The following is a 19,938-nucleotide window of genomic DNA, read 5'->3' as shown; positions in this document are numbered from 1 at the left end:
GCAGACCTTTCCCAACAAACACCTGAGTGCCATATCGGGTACGGAAATCGGTGCAAATTGCACCGGCTATTCCAGCGGGATTCTAATGGCCATCTTCCCGCACTTTGTAATTTATTTGGAAGGGGGCATGTTTTGCATGGGTATTGAGAGGGGCGGCCCCCACACACACATCACACCCAATTGTTGGCATCAGCACCATCCCTGCCCAAGGCAACGGAAAGACCCCCCCCCTCCCCAATCACTGGCATCAGACCGCCTCTCCCCCAATCGCTGGTACCAGTGACCCCCCTCCCCCCAAGTGTACGACACCCCACTATGGGGTTGCCAAAGGCCCCACCCCCTTCATGCCAACCCCTTTGGGCCCCAATCCATTTAAGCCATTCCCCCCTTCAGGTCCTGCCACTTGGCACTGGTCGCTAGCACTGCACTGTTGGCACTGTCAGGGTGCCGGGGGCAGTGCCAGGGCACTGTCCAGCAATGTCCCATCCGCCTGGATGCTACAATAGCCTCCGAGCCCTCGGGCGTGGTTATTATGTCTGGCCTCCATTTTTGGAAGGCTAGTGATTCCTGCTGGCCTCACGTTGCGGAGGTGGATGGGAGAATTACAGGTAATGGGAGAATTTGGCTTAAAGCCGATTCTGCTTATTTAAATTAGAATTTGAATATGCTAATCGGGTTCACGACCAGCGAGAGTGTGAACCAAATTCTAGCTGCTGGGAGTGTCCAAAGCAAATCCCAAATCAGGGTTCTCTCAGTATTTCCCAACAGAGCAAAATCTACACCGGGCGCAACATAGGCAGCAAATCGCTCCGATATTCTCACCTCTTTATCAGAAGGCGTTAAATGATTTGTGTAATAGTCTAACACTGAACAAAATATTCGGACATGATTTGAATAGCATCCTCACTGACACAAAGGCACTAATGTGGAATACCATTTGCAAGTGAAGAAAAGTATCAAGTGCCTTCATTTGATCTGGAATCTTTGTGCTTTCTACAGAACTGACTAACGAAGGGGGAGCAACAAACAGGCAACACGTTTAAATGAGGAAAGAGATAAACAACAATATAGTGATTTACTTATACAGTTGCCCAAATGCACTTTTCAAAAATATGTGCTGAATGTGATTTCTAAAATCATAAGAACATGAATGATGCACAAGGTTAAAAGCAGGTCCAGTAAAAACAAATCTGCTGACTTGGTATATAAATAATGTTGAACCTATACCTAGATTTATAACAAAGTAAGTGATAAACAAGTGCCACACAAAACCCACAGCAGAAATATTGTTGCCTTTTATAGAAATGATACAAATAATTACTTGGATTCACATAAGGAAAAATAAAAAGTAGAAATGGTATTTTCTTGATACCTTAATTAATACCTTAATTATTGTTTTTTTTACTAGTGTTCGTGTATATGGAAGACAGTAGCTCCTTTCCATCTGTTAGCCATGATTTGTTTTTACAACTCCAGATTCAAATATACAAAGACTAGTTCAATTTACCAATTAAAAATACCCTCTGGAGTTACCTGAAGCATTGGGAGCAGAATAGTACAGATGACATTAGCTTGAATATACTTGGCAAACTATGTACATTTTTACAGTGTGAGCCGGACTAAATCGTCCATCGTAATAAAGTGCTATTACTGTTGTGCAGTAGATGCTACTTGTTCCATGTCTGAAATTGACTGGAGTTCAAAGTGGAAAAATCATGCTGACGCCTTCGAATGGAGGAACAGTATTTCGGCATTGAAGTGCATCAAGTCAATAAACTGTCTGGATGGAGAAATAAATTCTAGTTACAGAGTTTTTTTTCCCTCAGAGGAGCCATACAAGAGATGTTTGTGCTTAGCGGAAGATGTGCTTGATCATAGAAGACAGCACACAAATAAACAGTAATACAAAAGCACCACCTGAGTGGTCACTTCTCTTGGATCCATTGTTGATTGATCTGTCTTGGTTGCCTTCTTCCACTGACTCAATCGGTCCCACTGCAGATGCAGTACACTGGACTAAAGGGGCCTGATAGGATGTAGCCCTCTTCTCTGGCCTGTCTGGACTGGATCCGTCACTAGGTCTTTGCCCGTTGAACAGAAGGTATCGACCTTTAGAGTCCTGTTCCATCTTAAAGAGCTCGTACTCGGTGTGAGGGAGGCGTATCCCTAGAGCCACACAGCCGTTGGTGTGAGTGACATCCTGCTCCACTCCGACATGCCAAGACCCCTCAGCACCACACGCATTGCCATTGAAGACATTCAAGAGCGATGCCGTCGCAGTGTCCATTGGCGTTACCTTCATGTGGTTCACTAAAACAAAATTTGAAAAGATCATGTCAAACAATCAATAATAATAATATTTATTAGTGTCACAAGTAGACTTACATTAACACTGCAATTAAGTTTCTGTGAAAATCTCCTAGTCGCCACACTCCGACGCCTGTTCGGGCACACGGAGGGAGAATTCAGAATGTCCAATTCATCTCACAAGCACGTCTTTCGGGACTTGTGGGGGGAAACCTGAGCACCTGGAGGAAACCCATGAAGACGCGGGGAGAACATGCAGACTCCACACTGACAGTGACCCAAGCAGGAATCGAACCCAGGGCCCTGGAATTGTGAAGCAACAGTGCTAACCACTGTGCTACTGTGCTGCCCAAAACCAACCTTTGCTCAAACTGCATTGGGTGGCAACTGTTTCAAGTGAAGATATTTCAAATAGCTTTATTAATGTTGGGAATGTTTGCAACTTTCAATGTGTTTTTTTTTGTCTTTTTGACTCATTTTTGTCCTCATCAAAGCGAGAGATTTTAAGTCGGAAATGGAAAACCTCCAATTTTGGGCATCCAGTATCATCCCAGGCCAAATCTAATATGATTCAGTTGCTGAGTAAAGATCACTCTGCCCTACTCCAACAATTAAGATGAAGTTACACAGAGCAGCGAGAATGCACTGTTCATTCTTTTCTCTGCCATTTTTTAACACGGCTTTTACTCTGCACGTACGGTCTTACAACTAACATTCAGCTGACGGCACAAGAAAGAAGACCAAGAAAGAATACCTCTAACAGTGTTGTTCAGCCACTTGTCAAACTGATAACAGTGCGCAAAAAAAAAACCTTAAACCTTGAAAACCTGATTAATGTGTGCACAACTCCAAATGTTTGTTCTGATTAGCTCAGGTGGGAAATAGGGTGCGTCCTGGAGGCCCTATGTCATCTCCTGCACATCATGACAACCATTCTGTTTTGTAGAACGACATTAATTACATCCATTCTCTATCTCCTCAGGTGCCAAGCCCTAAACGGGATTAACACCACTATTGACAAATATGAAGTCATGTTTGTTATGCATGGCTTACACACTCTGGCACATAATATCGTATTTTTGAAATCCTTCTGCGCTTTGGGTCATAGAAGAATAATGAAGATCAAATGGTTTGAATTTGTAATGGTAGATCTGGAAAGAGTGACTTGGACACATTGCAACCTATGAATACATCTAATACTTTTGCTTCCAGTATTTCAATGCCTGTATTGTGTGATAAAGTAACATTCAGTCACTCCAATGCTATAGTAGATTGAATGCCAACAAGTGTAGTGCATTTTTGGCAGCCCGGTGTAGGCTGATCTTAATCATTCATGGCGCAATATTAGCATGTTTATGGGGTTCTGCCATATTTAGTTTTGCACTCGGACACAGGAACTGCGATGTGGTGGCTTTACTGTGAATGTGAACATGTGCTCGGTGCTCACACTGGGCTTTGTGACAAGTGCACTTTTTCGCATTAGAGCAGCCTTCTGCATTGTTCTTGCTTGAGGTGAAAGAATAACTCAGATGGGGTCATTTAAGAGTCTATATAACTGACAGGGCCAGCGCCTAGCGTTGCCAAATCTCCAGGACTGTCCTGGACCCCCTCCCAGAGTTTGAAGATTATTCTGCAGTGTCTCCAGAGTATAGAGCAGCTCGGGGGAAAGATCACAGCGTTACCGAAGCAAAAAAACGGTTTAACATTTTCTTTGAACATTTCGTATATTCGTTCTAAAAATACTGACAATGAGAAAGTGATGTTGTTTTGAGTGACAGTCAAGAACCACCCAAAAAGCTTTGAAATTTGCATGGGAAGTCAATGTGCTTTGAAGATGGACATGTGGGTGACCAATGGTGGGAGAACTGGGGCAGGGCATATGAAGACAGAGTGCACATGAATATGTACAACTGAAGTTGGTAGCCTGAGCAGCTGCACATACTGTGTGCACGCTGCAAGGATTTTCATAGTCTGTTTAATCTCTTCATAACTACATTGCCAAAGAGTTTGAGCAGTTCATGGCTCTCTCAAACAGTAGGAGTACAGGTATGAGGAATGGATTGCCTTGGAAACTGAGATGATTTTGCTCTGAATGGGACAAGGTATGTTTCCAATAACGTCGATGGAGTTCACATTCAAAAATATTAATTGATCAATTTGATAGTACCTTTAAACACAAACTCTGTTCCTCCCATTACTTTAGTTGAGGGGATTCCTCGGCTGTAACGGCCCTTCGCATAGATGGTGAAAGTTGGATGCTTGCACAGAGGGTCCGCAAAATGGTAGTAATGTCCTTCCCAAGTGTTGTTGTTGTCATGGAATATGAAGTGGCGGGTGAGGAACAGCACCTCTGGCCGCACCTCGCACCGCTGGCTCGCCCATTGGCCATGTAGTCCCACAGTTAAGTCTGGCTTTGGAGGTAGAATGGGGGGATGATGCTCGTCAGACCGGGAGATTATCCGACAGGCCATGCAGGAATGATCGTGATTCTGAAAGGACAGAAGTTGAAACATTATGGAATTAGATAGTGTTAAGAGTGTTACATAGCACTGGCCAATGCATATTAGTGTTAAGAGTGTTACATAGCACTGGCCAATGCATATTTCATTAGTGTTCTATGAAGTTCAACAGACTTTTAAAAATCTGCAGAACAAAAAATGCTTTAAATGTAATATTCTCAGCTTGCTGATCTCTAAACGATGTTAGTACATGTTAACCAAGGAGGGATACACTAAAATGCTTGGCACATCCAATTCTTGTTTTCTTTCAGGCAACCCAATCCTTTGTATTATTCTCAATATTACACTACGGTACCCAGCCTGATAAATTTTCTTTTCTTTTTACAAAATAATCAGGCTATAATTATTTGACTTCATATAATTATTAGTTAGAAAACAGTCAGACCAAAACGTTTAATGAATGTGCAGTTGATGCAGCTATGAAATATTTTTCCCATAACTCATCTTGGAGAAACTATATCAATTTCATCTGACACAAATTGACCCCAAGAGACCGACCTGCTTCTAACCATCAAGCACAATAATCAGGGCTGATATTTCAGGGCTGCACTGAGGGAGTGCTTCACTGTCAGAGGTGCCATGTTTCTCCCTGTGGCATTAGACCATGGTCCCATCTGGTAGATGGAAAGACTCCATGGCGCTATTATGAAGAGCATTAGGGGAGTTATTCCTCAGGTCCTGGCTAATATTTATCCGTCAATCAATATTAGTGAAATAGATTATCACATTGCTGTTTGTGTGAGTTTGCTGTGTGCAAATTGGCTGTTGCATTTCCTGCATTACCCCAGTAACATTACAAATACAAGGACATATAAGGCGGTTAACTTTTAATTCAAGGTATAATTGAGCATGTGCCCTCTTACTAGTTCTGCCTGGTGATAAACCAACATGACGTGGTTGCGATGGGAACGGGGGCCTAGGTCAAGTTCAATTGAAACCCAAGTACCAGATTTAGTACCTGAACACAAAAGAGGTGTCAATTGTTCACTAGTGGAGACTTACTGACTCAGGAACCCTGGACACAGAGAAAGAGAATGTCCCTAAGAGAGAGAGAGAGACAGGAACAGCAACCATTAGAAACAGCAAGGATTGGGATGTTCCTGGTTAGCCACCAGGCATAGTGCAGGTGAGAGCACATTCTCTGGTTACGGAACTTGTGGCCCGTGGAAATTGAAGGACGCTTGAAGAATCTCGCTGACGTAGCCAAGAGAAGGAATCTTCGGTTCGGTGATTTTCAGTCGAGGGAAGAAACTTCTGTTGGACATTAGATGTTGCGACTCAAAGGAATAGGGAGTGTGAGCCTATCAGAAGCAGGGGGAGGAGCTTTAGACTGGTTTCTGTGAAGGCTACACCACGCTTTCCGTAGAAATCTAATGTATAAACATGGGTGGGAATTTTCCAGCTCTTCCCACTAGGGGAATCTTCCGGTCCCGCCCTTGGTGAACTCCTGCCATGAGTTTTCCAGCGGTGAGGTGTGCAAATGAGAAAGCCCGTTTGGCAGCAGTGCAAACAGAAGATCCCGCCACCCGCCAATGGCGGGTTGCCTTGCAGTCGTGAAACACGCTGCAGCGGCGGGGGGAGGGGGGGGGGCAGCGACGGCACAGAAAATCACACCCATGGTGTGGGATTTTTGTTTGTGTTACTAAGTTAAGGGGGGGGGGGAATCTTCTGTATTTTATGATATTAGCTGCCTTCTAAGTAATGTTTATTGAAGTTGCTTTAGTGTTTTTGTTACAGTAAAAGTCTTAAAAGGTATGATCGTCTCGTGGAGTATTTTGAGTCAGTCACTGGGAATTCAAATCTCTTTTTAAATGTTGATTAGTCTCCATGGGGGTCATAACAGTACCTACTCATAAAATACTTCAATGGTTGTAAAGCGGTTTAAGACATCCAATGGTGGTGAAAGGTGCTATATAAATGCAAGTTTTTTGTTTTATTATCACAGGGAGATCTTAAAAAACAAAGCAAAAAAAATCAATCCTACTAACTCTCACTTCAGTTGATTTTTTTACCCCAAAATTTCAATTACCCGATAATCTGAATTAAGCAATTATATTAAAACGATACAAATAGCCCTTTTGAGTACAATTCAACTTCAAATTGTCCAGTAACTCAAATTAAGCATTTGAATGAAAAGAAGTAGATGGTGTCCCAGAACTAGCTCCAGCTGAATCACCACCCTCTCCCTTCCATGTTGATAGACTGTGGGAAATGGCAAGAATATCTGACTTTAAAGCATCCCTTTTCTTATCTTTAATTCAGGGTAAAGACCTTTTCTTATGCAATTGTGTTTATACAAAGCTTTTATCACAGAGTCTGTCTCAAAACTGGATCTGGGAGTGAGTTAGCATTCTATGTACATAAGGCACTTTGCTAAAGTCCAGGCTCATTAAAGGCAGCAGTTCCAAGCTGGTGTGCCAGAGAATGTCACTAGGTTCACATGAGAATTTATGAAGCCAGCTGCTTCATGCTCTCCCTTTCCTTTGATTAACTCAGGGTTTCATAGTTTCCCCTCTCTCCAACTCTATTTCCTCCTACTCACAATCTGTGGCAATAATCCAACCTCACTCGCAAAAGAAAATTCATCAACTTCCTTCATAGAATCCATAGAACCCCTACAGTGCAGAAGGAGACCATTCAGCCCATTGAGACTGTACCAACCCTCAGAAAGAGCAGCCGACCTAGGCCCACACCCTAACTCTATCCCCCTAACCCCATCCAACCCGCACATCTTGAGACACAAAATTGGCAATTTACCATGGCCAATCCACCTAACAGGCAAGTCTGGACTGTGGGAGGAAACCAGAGAATCCAGAGGAAACACGGGGAGAACGTGCAGACTCTGCACAGACAATCACCCAAGTCTTGAATAGAACCCGGGTCCCTGGTGCTGTGAGGCAGCAGTGCTAACCACTGTACCACTGTGCCATCTTCTACAATGGGCAATACCAGTATTTGCCCGATTTTTATCTCATTTACCCTTGAACAGGGCAACAACAATGTCCTCATTCAATCATTTGAGTTAAGCAATTACAAAAAAAGTGGTACAGTAGCCCTAAGATTGAATTTATTTCCATAACAATAAGTGTTGGTCTGAAATCTTTCTGTATAACAAAAAAGATGCCAACCTGTTTAAATTATGAGTTCATTATTCCACTAAGAAGGCAAAGAGGAACTTTGGATGAATGTATTAGGTTTGATCGCTAGTATTCTGTGGATAATTTCGGAGCCAAAGGGTGAGACCTTGGCCGGGATTCTCCCCTACCCGGCGGGGCGGGGGGTCCCGGCGTGATGGAGTGGCGTGAACCACTCCGGAGTCGGGCCGCCCCAAAGGTGCAGAAGTCTCCTCACCTTTAGGGGCCAAGCCCTAACATTGAGGGGCTAGGCCCGCGCCAGAGTAGTTGGCGCTCCGCTGGCTGGCAGGAATGGCCTTTGGCGCTACGCCAGCCGGGGCCGAAGGGACTTTGCCGACCGGCGGAAGTCCGCGCATGCGCTGGAGCATCAGCGGCTGCTGACATCATCCATGCGCATGCGCAGGGGAGGGGGTCACTTCCGCCTCCGCCATGGGGAAGACCATGGCGAAGGGGGTAGGAAAAGATTGCCCCCACGGCACAGGCCCACCCGCCGATTGGTGGGCCCTGATCGCGGGCCAGGCCACCGTCGGGGCATCCCCGGGGTCAGATTGCCCCGCGTGTCCCCCAGGACCCCGGAGCCTGCCCGTGCCGCCTGGTCCCACCGGTAAGGTAGGTGGTTTGATCCACGCTGGTGGGAGAGGCATGACAGCGGCGGGACTTCGGCCCATCGCGGACCGGAGAATAGTCGGGAGGGGGCTCGCCAACCGGCGCGGCGCGATTCCCGCCCCCGCCGAATCTCCGGTGCTGGAGGCTTCAGGACACGGCGGGGGTGGGATTGACGCCGGCCCCCGGCGATTCTCCGACCCGGTGGGGGGTCGGAGAATCCTGCCCCTTAGGACATTCAAATCTCAACCACTTACACGCTGGTAAAATACAACTTGAAGCCCACATCTTATCTTGTCCTTTTTGCCTATTGGTATTCTTGATCTTAATACTTCATTAGACCCACAGAACTTCCACTTCTCCACAGAACTGCCTTCAAAATAGCCACTTCCATGGCTAAGATTTATTTTCCCCCTAAAATCTTAATCCCTTATCAAACACAAATGGTCAATATATATATTTTTTTTAATGTTATAGAGTACGCAATTATTTATTTTTTCCAATGAAGGGGCAATTTAGCGTGGCCAATCCACCTAACCTGCACATCTTTGGGTTGTGGGGGCGAAACCAACGCAGACACGGGGAGAATGTGCAAACTCCACACGGACAGTGACCCAGAGCTGGGATCTAACCTGGGATTTCAGCGGCATGAGGCAGCAGGGCGAACCCACTGAGCCACCCTGCTGCCCACAAATGGCCTCTATACATGATGAGATAGGAGGCACTTGGAGCACCACGTACACATTCTTTGACAGGAAACAAAGTACACTCGACAACAGACAGGTTTTCACCTCTAGTCTCCAGCCACCTTTGAGCAAGTTGCCGCCTTCCTATTTTTCCTGCTCTACTCTCCTGAAGTTCAAGCGTGCGAACCTCGGTAGGAGAGCTTGGAAGGCGATTCAAACATGGAGGTTCTCAAAGGTGGGCCAGTGCTGCCCCTTACTGTCTCCCGTTAAAAACACTCATTTTCAGCAAGGGGTAGGAACAAACGAGATTGCTTTTCGCTGCCACTGTTTTACAAGTTGATGGGTAGGTTGATTCATTCGCGGGGCACGGTTCACAGGCATTTCTCTTATTATGTCTGCGCCATGGTCTCCATGTCTAATCATGTCGTCACTCGATGGCCACGTTTTCCACAGATAGTGATTAGGAATGGGTCAGGCAGTTATTTTCTAAAGCAAGATGCGCACCTTCAGAAGTGTGCCGAAGATGATGGGAAAGCAAACCGCCTGTATATTTTATTCATTCATGGGCTGACCAATTAGATGATACATGGCCAATGTAACAAGCAAATTCAAGAATCCTTTCTGATGTGGGAGAAACTAGCTGGCTGAATGAAGCCATCATTGTGCATTGAGAGGATCTGAGGTTTCAATTCATTGCTTTGGTCAGCATGACTCATTGAATGAAAGGCTGTCGGCAGAAGTCTGAAGCCCCTTGCTCTCCAGTCACCGGGGAGCATCTGCACCACATTTATTTCTTTTACTGCAGATGAAAATACTAGGTTGCTATGGAGATAGTCTTTGTTTAAATCTTATACAGTATGACTGCTGGCAGAATCTATGCGGTGCACCTGCTGGGAGTGTAGAAAATACCTCCCTTCCTAAAACCGCCTAATATTTCATTTTGAACCTCTAACCAGTGCCAGGGAAGTATGAGATATTTAGTGCCATGCCCTGGTTGGTACTATTTTCGCATGAAACGTCTACTATCTGGGAGTTCTGTGAAAGTGGTAATGCCAGGTCTGGAGTGGCTGGATTCGTTCAAGTGATTAAATTCCATTCCACTCAGATTTTTAAAATGTGTCTTTTCCCCCAATTTTCAACCTGCAAACCAATGCATCAATCAAATAAACAGACAGATGAACCATCCTGGGTCTCTGCCACTCTTCAGGAATCTCTGCTAGAGTGTATGTCATTTCCCCTGAGGTTAAGAATTCAGCATGTGTGAAATTACAGGATGAGTAGTCTATATAAGCACGGTAGCACAAGTGGTTAGCACTGTGGCTTCACAGCGGCAGGGCCCCAGGTTCGATTCCCCGCTGGGTCACTGTCTGTGGGGAGTCTGCACGTTCTCCCGTGTCTGCGTGGGTTTCCTCCCGCAGTCCAAAGATGTGCAGGTTAGGTGGATTGGCCATGATAAATTGCCCTTGGTGACCAAAAAGGTTAGGAGGGGTTATTGGGTTACGGGGATAGGGTGGAAATGAGGGCTTAAATGGGTCGGTGCAGACTCGATGGGCCGAATGGCTGCCTTCTGCATTGTATGTTCTATGTGGATTGACCCCACGTGAGGCATTGCTCGTCAATAAACTGCTCAGCAAGTCCCATTCCCCCATCAGCCCTGTGCTCGCTGACTGACATTCGTTCCCAGTCAAGTTACATCTTGATTCTAAAATGATCATCCTTGCTTTTAAAGCTCTCCCTGACCTCACACCCCCCAGTTCTGTAATCCCCGCCACCCCCACAACCCTCCGGGATAGCTGAGCTTCACAAATTTGCGTGCTGAAGTCGGTGCTAATAGAATCTCGAATTGCAATGCTCAATTATCCACCCCTCACGAGTCAAGGACCATCTTGTTTACTTTTTTTGTTATTGCTTACTTTGGACCCAATTCTCACTTCTAATGTATGAATGTAATGTGTTTTTATCATTTTCTTACATTTGGCAGTTAATAAACTCACTTTAACTTTGACTCAATAAGGCCCAAGGATAAATTGGCTTCTTTTAAAACATAAATACTGGAAAAAGCTACCCGCGAAGGGAGGAATCCTTATTCGATTAACCTTGTTGCAACTAGCAGAGGGAGTTGGAGGGAGCCACTTTATCGCTCCACACCCAGGGCATGACAAGCCAGTCGGACAGTAACAAATTGAAGGATCTTGCCCTGGTTTACAAATTTGGGGAACCTCACCTGGGGACAGGTCATAACATAAGACAGTCTTGAAAATCTACCCCTATGACCAAGCTTTTGGTCATCTCACACCTTATGCATCTTAATAAACATTTGGTAGTACAGAATTTGAATATTGCTGAAGAAAAGACAATCTTTGTCAAAGTTGTTTGTCTTGTACTCATCAGAACTATTCATAGAAGGGAAATGTAAGGCAAATACATTTATGCTGTATGAGAAGAGAGAGCCCATTGGTTGGCAAGTGGGCTCTAACTGGTAGATGTGTTGCCATGGACAATACATCAGTTCATGGTGACTGACAGTTAACTGCCAAGTATTGTTTGAATTTTAAACCAGGTAGCTTCACACTGATAGATGAAGGCATTGCCCCATGAATGAACCAGTGAATGTCTATTACTTGTTCTGTTTAGTTGAAACAGGCACAATGTGGGTACAGGTTCTTTTTGTCGTCAAAGAGCAGGCCCCGTGCTACACATACAATACACACAAAAAATGCTCCTGTGAAGCCTTTGGACCTTTTCATTATGTTAAACATTCTATATAAGTTGTTGCTGTTCAGGTTCTTCAAATCCTTACTAAGATCTTAATTTATCCATGTCCATCTGTTGAATCGATATAATGGAGACCATAGGCACAATCCCCCCCCCCCCCCCCCCCCCCCCCCCCCGCGCCAAGATGTGTTTTCTGACAATGGAGGTGACGCGTCATTGATCTCTGGCAGGACCTTCCAATCCCACTGATGTCCACTGCGCTTTGGGCGGCTCTCTCATCCCGCCACGGGGAACCTGCCGCAGAGGAACCCACCGCTGGGTAGGGACAGAAAACCCCGCCCGATATCGTCAATGTTAATAAAATACTCTCACTTCGCACAAAGCAATGAGGTACAAAGCTTTTTACTGGCTGCCAGTTTCTTCATTCTTTAACTCTATTCTGCACCATTCCAAAATCAAACATAAAAACCTCATTTTATTGACTTCATGGGATGTGGGCACAGCTGGCAAGGTCCGCATTTATTGCCCACAAATAATTGCTCGCAAGAAGGTAGTGGTGGGTCCACTATGGTGTAGGGACACCCACAGTGCTATTAGATCGGGAACTATTCTTAGCTGAAACCCTTTGTTGCAGCAATTGCTTTGCTTACCAACCTATCTCAGAGGGCAACCAGTTTGCTGTGGGTCTTGAGTCACAAAATTAGGTGACTGGGTAAAGATGGCACATTTCCATCCCTGGAGGACAAAAGCTCACGGGTTATTATTACTGTATTTTTATTCCAGATTTGTATTAATTAATTGAATTTAAATTCCCGAGCTGCCTTGGTTGGATTTGAACTTGCGCCTCTTAAAGCCACTAATGTAACAAATATGATACCATTTGCAATCTTTAGTACACATTGCCAAATTTGAATAAAGCATCGGAGGTCACGGGGCTATGGGGAGAGAAGATTTTTATTTAAAAACTGGAAATATATTTTGTGTGCCAATGTACGTATTTTTAAAAATAAGTGTGACATAACCAAGTAAAAATGTACACCAGGACGTGCTACTAGATATTTTTATGCTCAACACATCATGCCCAGAATGCAATATCTTGCAGAAATATAATGTGGATGTTGCTTATGTATGTTTATATAAAATCTAAATTTAGCCAATCTATTAAAACAAGGTCCTAACTGTTTAATCAGGTAGATGCTAAGGATCCCATGACAATATTTGAAAGTCAGCAGTGCCTTAGTCTCTTGGCCAATATTCAACTCTTAATTGACACTCAAGAGTGATTACAAAACCAAAATATTGCCTATGTTTGACGTCCAAAATCAAAACGGAAAATGCTGAAACTACTCAGCAGTTCAGGCAGCGTCTGTGGGAAGAGAAACAGAGTTATCTTTTCAATGCTGTTGAGCTGATTATTGGTGAGGAAAGATGGAAGAGATTTTTCGGTCACCTTGAGAAACTGAACTGAGTACAATTACGTAGATTTACAGTACAAAATCAGGCCATTCAGCCCATCAGGTCTATGCCACATGAGCTTGCTCCAATCGTAGGCAACATTGAGGGTGGCAGAGGACAGGGATTATGACACTTGAAATAACATGAAAGGCAAAACGGCGGGTGTTCAGTAACACTCTAAATTTGTCTGTTTTGATAGTTACTAACGTGGTGCTGTCTGTGACATTTTGTGATGTGGTACAATGTACCGCCACCTTCTCACGGACAATTAGGGATAGGCAACAAATGCTGGCCCAGCTAGCGAACCCCACATCCCACAAAAATGAATGAAAAAAAAGTATCTTGAGTACTTCTACTCATTGTTGATGCATACCTAAACAGCAACTTACACAAACCTGCTGTCAAGTGACAGCCACGGCAGATGCTGGGAGTGCTGTACTAAAAGCGTTAAAGTGCTTTAAATTAATGATGTGCTTGGTGGTCTCAAAAGTACAGATAATTTATGCAGTTCAGTAAAAGGACAGGCTGACTACATCAAAGGCATGAAGCCCTGCATGAAGGATCTTTTCTGGGTCCTTCGCTGCGTGTCTTGTTGTCTGGTAAATTCATGTGGTGTGCTTAACGTTCTGTAATTCATCTTGAGAAAATGGGTTTCGCATCAGCTCATATTTCTGCACAGAGATCGTAGGTCAGATGGACATTGAGATAACATTTCCTGCAGAGAGAAGCCGCAGGAACTAAGTGATGCTTGATTATGAATGTCCAGATGATGTTGTCAAATGCCCGGAGGAGAGATTTAACCAAGATTTGTTTCTTCCATTAATTGATGCAACATTAACCAGCCTGAACAAAAGGCTTTCTCAACTGAATCTCCTTTACAGTTTATTTGCTTTCCTTTGAAGCATCTTTTAAGATGCGGAAGGCCGTAAATACGAATTGGCAGCCAAGGCTGATCTTGTCCTCCAACTGAATCCAATTTTCCAAGTAACGGTCAGTCAGTAATAATCAAAAGCATAAGCATTGTATTAGTCTCCTATTTTTTTATTTCCTCACAATGTGGGAGATTAAGGTTAGTTCTCATATTCCAACTATAACTCAGGTTTAGTTACGTTCACTCAACATGTGCCGTGCATGGAATTTGGACTTTTCTATTCTCTATGAAATGAAAATCACTTATTGTCACGAGTAGACTTCAACGAAGTTACTGTGAAAAGCCCCTAGTCGCCACATTCCGGCGCCTGTCCGGGGAGGCTGGTATGGGAATCGAACCGTGCTGCTGGCCTGCTTGGTCTGCTTTAAAAGCCAGCGATTTAGCCGAGTGAGCTAAACCAGCCCCTTACATGGTGCATTCATTCCTTGAACCATTGAGAGAAGCCATTATTCTTTCAATGTGGCGGGCAAGTGCATCTCAGTTCATTACTGGGAATGGCCTGTCGTAGGAATATTTAGGTTTGACAAAGGCGCCTTTAGAAATTTGCCTCCAAACATCTCCACCTTATTTATATTGGAACTTGTAAATGGCAAGGCTTGATCAGGACATATAATAGTTAAATATGAGACATCATGGAAATAAAATGTTAATTTTCCTCATGATATTAGCTTTCTGCATCAAGGGAATAAATATTATTAAATATCTGGTCATTTATGAAAAAATTCAATCACCTTTCCTGCTGTCTCTTCATAAGCCCTCAGCTGATGACGGTCTGCCTGTTGTACTGACAGAAGTTGCAGGTTGATGGATAATACCTTTTGAGAATCTAAGACACTAATGTGGAAAGTGGTCTTTGGAGTAGCAGCAGGATTCCTGTGGCTGACCAGATGGATGATGGAATCAGCTTGTTTAACATTGCCCTGTTTTGTTCTAATCAAGGGTAAATTTTAACTTTTGGTTGACTAACATGATCGTTAAGCCACAATGTCTTCAAGTGACAAATAAGTGCCAAATGACAGTTTTGCAGTTAGTATGCGGAAATATTTAAATAGATAATTGTTTAGTGACTGAATGGGTAAGGAAATGAAGTGTGTCGTTCAAAGGTGATGTAATTGTTAAAACAAGTAGGTTATGTATTTGTAATGAAATCTCATAATACGGGATGGCACAGGCAAACTTGGAAGTTGACAAGTCCCAAGCCAAGTGGTCACCAGACTTATATTCAGCAGATTCACCTGCTTGAACTGCTAGACACATATGCCAATGAGACAACTGGTACTAACTAACACAAATTAAAAGCATACCAGGGTGTTAAAGCAGCAGAACAAACCATTTGGGCCAAACATGCCAACCTGCTGTCAAGTTATTAAGTTTATATAATGTGTGAGAGACAAAGGAAAGTTATAGATGGAGCACAATACTGAATATGATGTAATTATGATGAGAAAGGATCATAAACAGAGATGGTCTGCATCTAGACTTGGAACTATGATGAACCCTTCACAGATGAAGAAACCTCAGTTGTCAAGGCTCTTACACCAGGAATAATCATTTGTCCTGATTGATAAGGTTGCCTCATACTGAATGCTCCCAGGGTGCTGTATTATGTGTTACTTTTTCAACTTCTTTCATGGATGCGGGTTTCACGGGCAAGGCCAGCATTTGTTGCCCATCCCTAATTGCCCTTCAGCGGAGTGGTCATTTCGGAGGGCAGTTAAGAATCAACCACATTCCTGTGGATCTAGAGTCGCATGTAAGCCAGGCCAGGTAAGGATAGGCAGATTTCCTTCCCTGAAGGAACTTTAGTGAACCAGATAGGGTTTTATGACAATCAACAATGGGTTTCATTGTTACTGTGACTAGCTTCTGTTTTAATTCCAGATATTTATGAATTGAATTTAAATTCCGCCAGCCGCTCTGGTGGGATTTGATCCTGTGACCCTCAAACATTAGCCTGGGCCTCCGGAATATTGGCCCAGTGGCATTACATCTAAGCCATGGTTTGACCTTTAAACTCCCCCGATTGACATTTATACTGAAAGGCTTGTCACAAATAAGGATGACATGATTGACTATGTTACTTCTGCTCTGAAAGAAAGGTTGAATGGCTGCTAGCTGCCTCTTTATTTGGCTCAGGTCCAATTTTGAAGCCAATTGCTTTGGATGACTGTCTTTGAATTCCAAGATGTAATTCAGATAGCAAACTTCCAGGGGCGGGATTCTCCGTCCCACTGCACCCGTTTTCTGGTGCTTCACAACACCGCCGGCAATGGGACCCTCCCTCCCGGCAGCCGGCTAATGGGGATTCCCATTGTGGGCACCCCCCCCGGCATCGGGAACTCCGTGGGCGTGAGTGCGCTGCCAGCGAAGCAGAGGCTCCTGCCGACGGTGAATCCCATCCTGGGTATTACAAATAGAAATCCAATTTTTAATTCACTCGTTGACTTATGGAATTATTGGGCTTCAATTAATTTATCAACTTTAAAACCATAACCCTAACATTTTCCTGCACCACTTTCGCCATCTCCTACTCTGCCAGTATCCTGCCATTTCCTACCGTCTCCTACCCTGCCCCATCTTGATTCCTGTTCTGCTTTAGCTTTTGGCAAAGGTTGCAACCTAAATTGTCCAACCGTGTTCTGAATTTCTATTTAGAGCTGGTGTGAAATTAGGCTGGCGAGGTCAGCTTTGACAAAGAGTCATCTAGACGCGAAACGTTAGCTCCCTTCTCTCTCCGCAGGTGCTGTCGGACCTGCTGGAATTGTCCAGTATTTTCTGTTTTTGTTTCAGATTCCAGCATCCGCAGTAATTTGCTTTTATTATCGTTGAGATTGCTTTAAGCTACAGCATTACCCAGCATGCAACAGATCGACCATATTCCAAAAGGGGAACAAAATAAAATCAAAGTGAGATGATAGAAGCACAAAGGATTATAGCACACGAGGCCATTTGGCCCATCGTGTCTTTGCCAACATTGGGAGAGCTATCCAATTAATCACACTACCCTGCTCCTTTCCAACAGTCCTGTAGGTTTTACATTCATGAGATGTGGGCACCGTTGGATAGGTTGGTACTTATTGCCCTTCCATTGAGAAGGTGATGGTGAGCTGTCTTCATGAACAGTCACAGTCCATGTGGTGCAGGTACACACCCATAGTGATATTAGGGAGGGTGGTCCGGGATTTTGACCCAATGACTGAAAGAACGATTAAATATTTCCAAGTCTAGATGGTGAGTGGCTTGGAGGGGACTTGCAGTTGGTATTTATAGAAAGTTCAATTCTGGCCTTGGGTGATTGTTTGAAGTGGAGTTTACACTTTCTCCTCGTGTCTGCGTGGGTTTCCTCCGGGTGCTCCGGTTTCCTCCCACAGTCCAAAGATGTGCAGGTTAGGTGGATTGGACCATGCTAAATTGCCCCTTAGTGTCTAAAGGTTAGGTAGGGTTACGGGATGGGGCGGGAGGGTGAGCCTGGGTAGGGTTCTCTTTCAGAGGGTCGATGCAGACTTGATGGGCTGAATGGCCTCCTTCTACACTGTAGTTATTCTATGGATCTATGAAGCTTTTAGTAAAAATAACTTGGATCCAAATGATTACTTATGAGGCCTCAGCTCAGGGTAATTTGAGATTACGGGGAGGAGGAAATCAAGCTGATAATATCAGTGTCAGACACGAGCTGAACACTCCATGTGTTAATGCCTTAAGAACAACAGCAATAAATAATGACAAAGACGATTAACAGCAGATGGATCTCTTTGCATGGCAAGAGTTATAAAGAAATTATATTTAAGGGTAACAGTACAATTCCAACATCCACTGGTGGTTTAGCACACTGGGCTAAACAGCTAGCTTGTAATGCAGAACAAGGCAACAGCGTGGGTTCAATTCCCATACCGGCCTTCCTGAACAGGCGCTGGAATGTGGCGACTAGGGGCTTTTCAGAGTAACTTCATTGAAGCCTACTTGTGACAATAGCGATTATTATTATTATTATTATTATTATTATATAATATCAGTCAGAAACTCAAGAGTTACCTTAGCATTCTGCAGAGCGGGTTGATAGCTGGAGGGCCTGTAGTACATCCTCTGGGTCCAGTCCGTGTGGATATCCCCCAGGAAGAGCTCTTGCATCACATGCTCAGGGTTGTGGTGCAGGTGCTGTTTTTCCACCCGGAGGAGCTGTAATTCGTGCATGGCAAAATTCAGAGCCCGGAAACAGTTGCAGCCGCTCTCGTCGCTCCAGACGTCGTAGCTCACGTTCGGCTCCCACACCTTCTGTCCTGGCACAAACCCGGGGCACGAGCGGTTCAGTTTTCGGCTCATTTCCTCAGCTGTCACCTGGTTATGACAGATGATCTGGACCCTGTGAAGATGGTAGTCAGCCTCTGTTCCTCCTCGGATGATCCAGGAAGCCTGACGCAAGCGGAGTTTCCCTTTGATTACCAAGGTGTAGGTGGGATGTGTACAGTGATTGTCTCCATAATTAAACTGATACGCTTTGAATGTGTTATTGGAGTAAAACTTGTACGATCTGGTAATGAACTCAGGACCTGGTCTCACCTCGCAACTGTAAAGAGATGACAATTAGTTTCATAACCAGCAAGGCAAGATATTTGATTTTAGCATAATTGAATTGAATTGAATACGATTTATTGTCACGTGAACCGAGGTACAATGAATAGTATTGTTCTGCGTACAGTCTAGGCAGATTATTCCACACATGAAAAAAACATGCATAAATACATAATGTAAATACATAGGCACAGGCATTGGGTGAAGCATACGGAGTGTAGTACTACTCAGTAGAGAAGATGCGTGAAGAGATCAGTTCAGTCCATAAGAGGGTCATTCAGGAGTCTGGTAACAGCGGGGAAGAAGCTGTTGAGAGTCTGTTAGTACAGGTTCTCAGACTTTTGTATTTCCTGCCTGATGGAAGAATTGGGAGAAGGAATAACCCGGGTGGGAAGGGTCTTTGATTATGCTGCCCACTTTCCCAAGGCAGGGGTTTGATAGTTGTTTGGATCATAGACAGCACCTTCTGCATGAACCTTAGGAACAAAAGTTATATTTTCTCTTAAAGTCTTCACCTGCAATGTCCATCTGCTTAACCAAGGGGTCAAGAGTCAAATCTGTTCCTGTTTCTTATTTTACTAACCATTTATTTGGAGGAGTCTGTGACAGAGGTCCAAATGTCTTTGCTCTCATTTTTGAGATAAGCCAGGCCTCTACATGTCTGTCCTAAGGCAGTCAAGAGTTGACCCACAAAACTCTATTGTACTATTCCATTGAAGACTATGGAAGTAGGGGTAATTAAAGAACACTGATGGAGCTGTGCAGATGAAGAAGCTTTTGTACTTCAGTGACACTAAGCATCGAGGCAGCACAGTTTTGGTCATATATTGCAGGTCTGTGTGCTACTAATTGAATAGGGCCGATAGTACAAAGGATTAATACCAAATAGAATGAGTGTGAATTAACTGAAAAAAATCCATGGGAAGTTTTTCTCCGCCGAGGCTGCATTTAAGGGTTATTTCCTGCCAGTGAGCCCAGCGGGAAATGCTCCTCTCAGATCGAGGCGCCATTTTGTCTGG

At 44.2% G+C, this 19,938-nt stretch overlaps 1 protein-coding gene across 1 annotated transcript in view; it reads right to left on the bottom strand.

The window, feature by feature from the left end:
• Nucleotides 1-1,056: 1,056 nt before the first annotated feature.
• Nucleotides 1,057-19,938, bottom strand: part of LOC119972267 (protein APCDD1-like) — a 34,409-nt gene continuing 15,527 nt past the window's right edge. The window contains exons 3-5 of the mRNA XM_038808673.1: nt 18,383-18,914; nt 4,475-4,796; nt 1,057-2,310 (exon numbers count right to left, since the gene is read on the bottom strand). Coding sequence (XP_038664601.1) covers nt 1,853-2,310; nt 4,475-4,796; nt 18,383-18,914 — 1,312 coding nt within the window. The 3' untranslated portion in view covers nt 1,057-1,852. The remainder of the gene's footprint in view (nt 2,311-4,474; nt 4,797-18,382; nt 18,915-19,938) is intronic.

This window comes from Scyliorhinus canicula, chromosome 10, assembly GCF_902713615.1.
Source record: "Scyliorhinus canicula chromosome 10, sScyCan1.1, whole genome shotgun sequence".
In the NCBI taxonomy this organism is placed as follows: domain Eukaryota; kingdom Metazoa; phylum Chordata; class Chondrichthyes; order Carcharhiniformes; family Scyliorhinidae; genus Scyliorhinus; species Scyliorhinus canicula.
The sequence above is the reverse complement of the archived record's forward strand: the minus strand, read 5'-3'. Positions and strand labels throughout refer to the sequence as shown.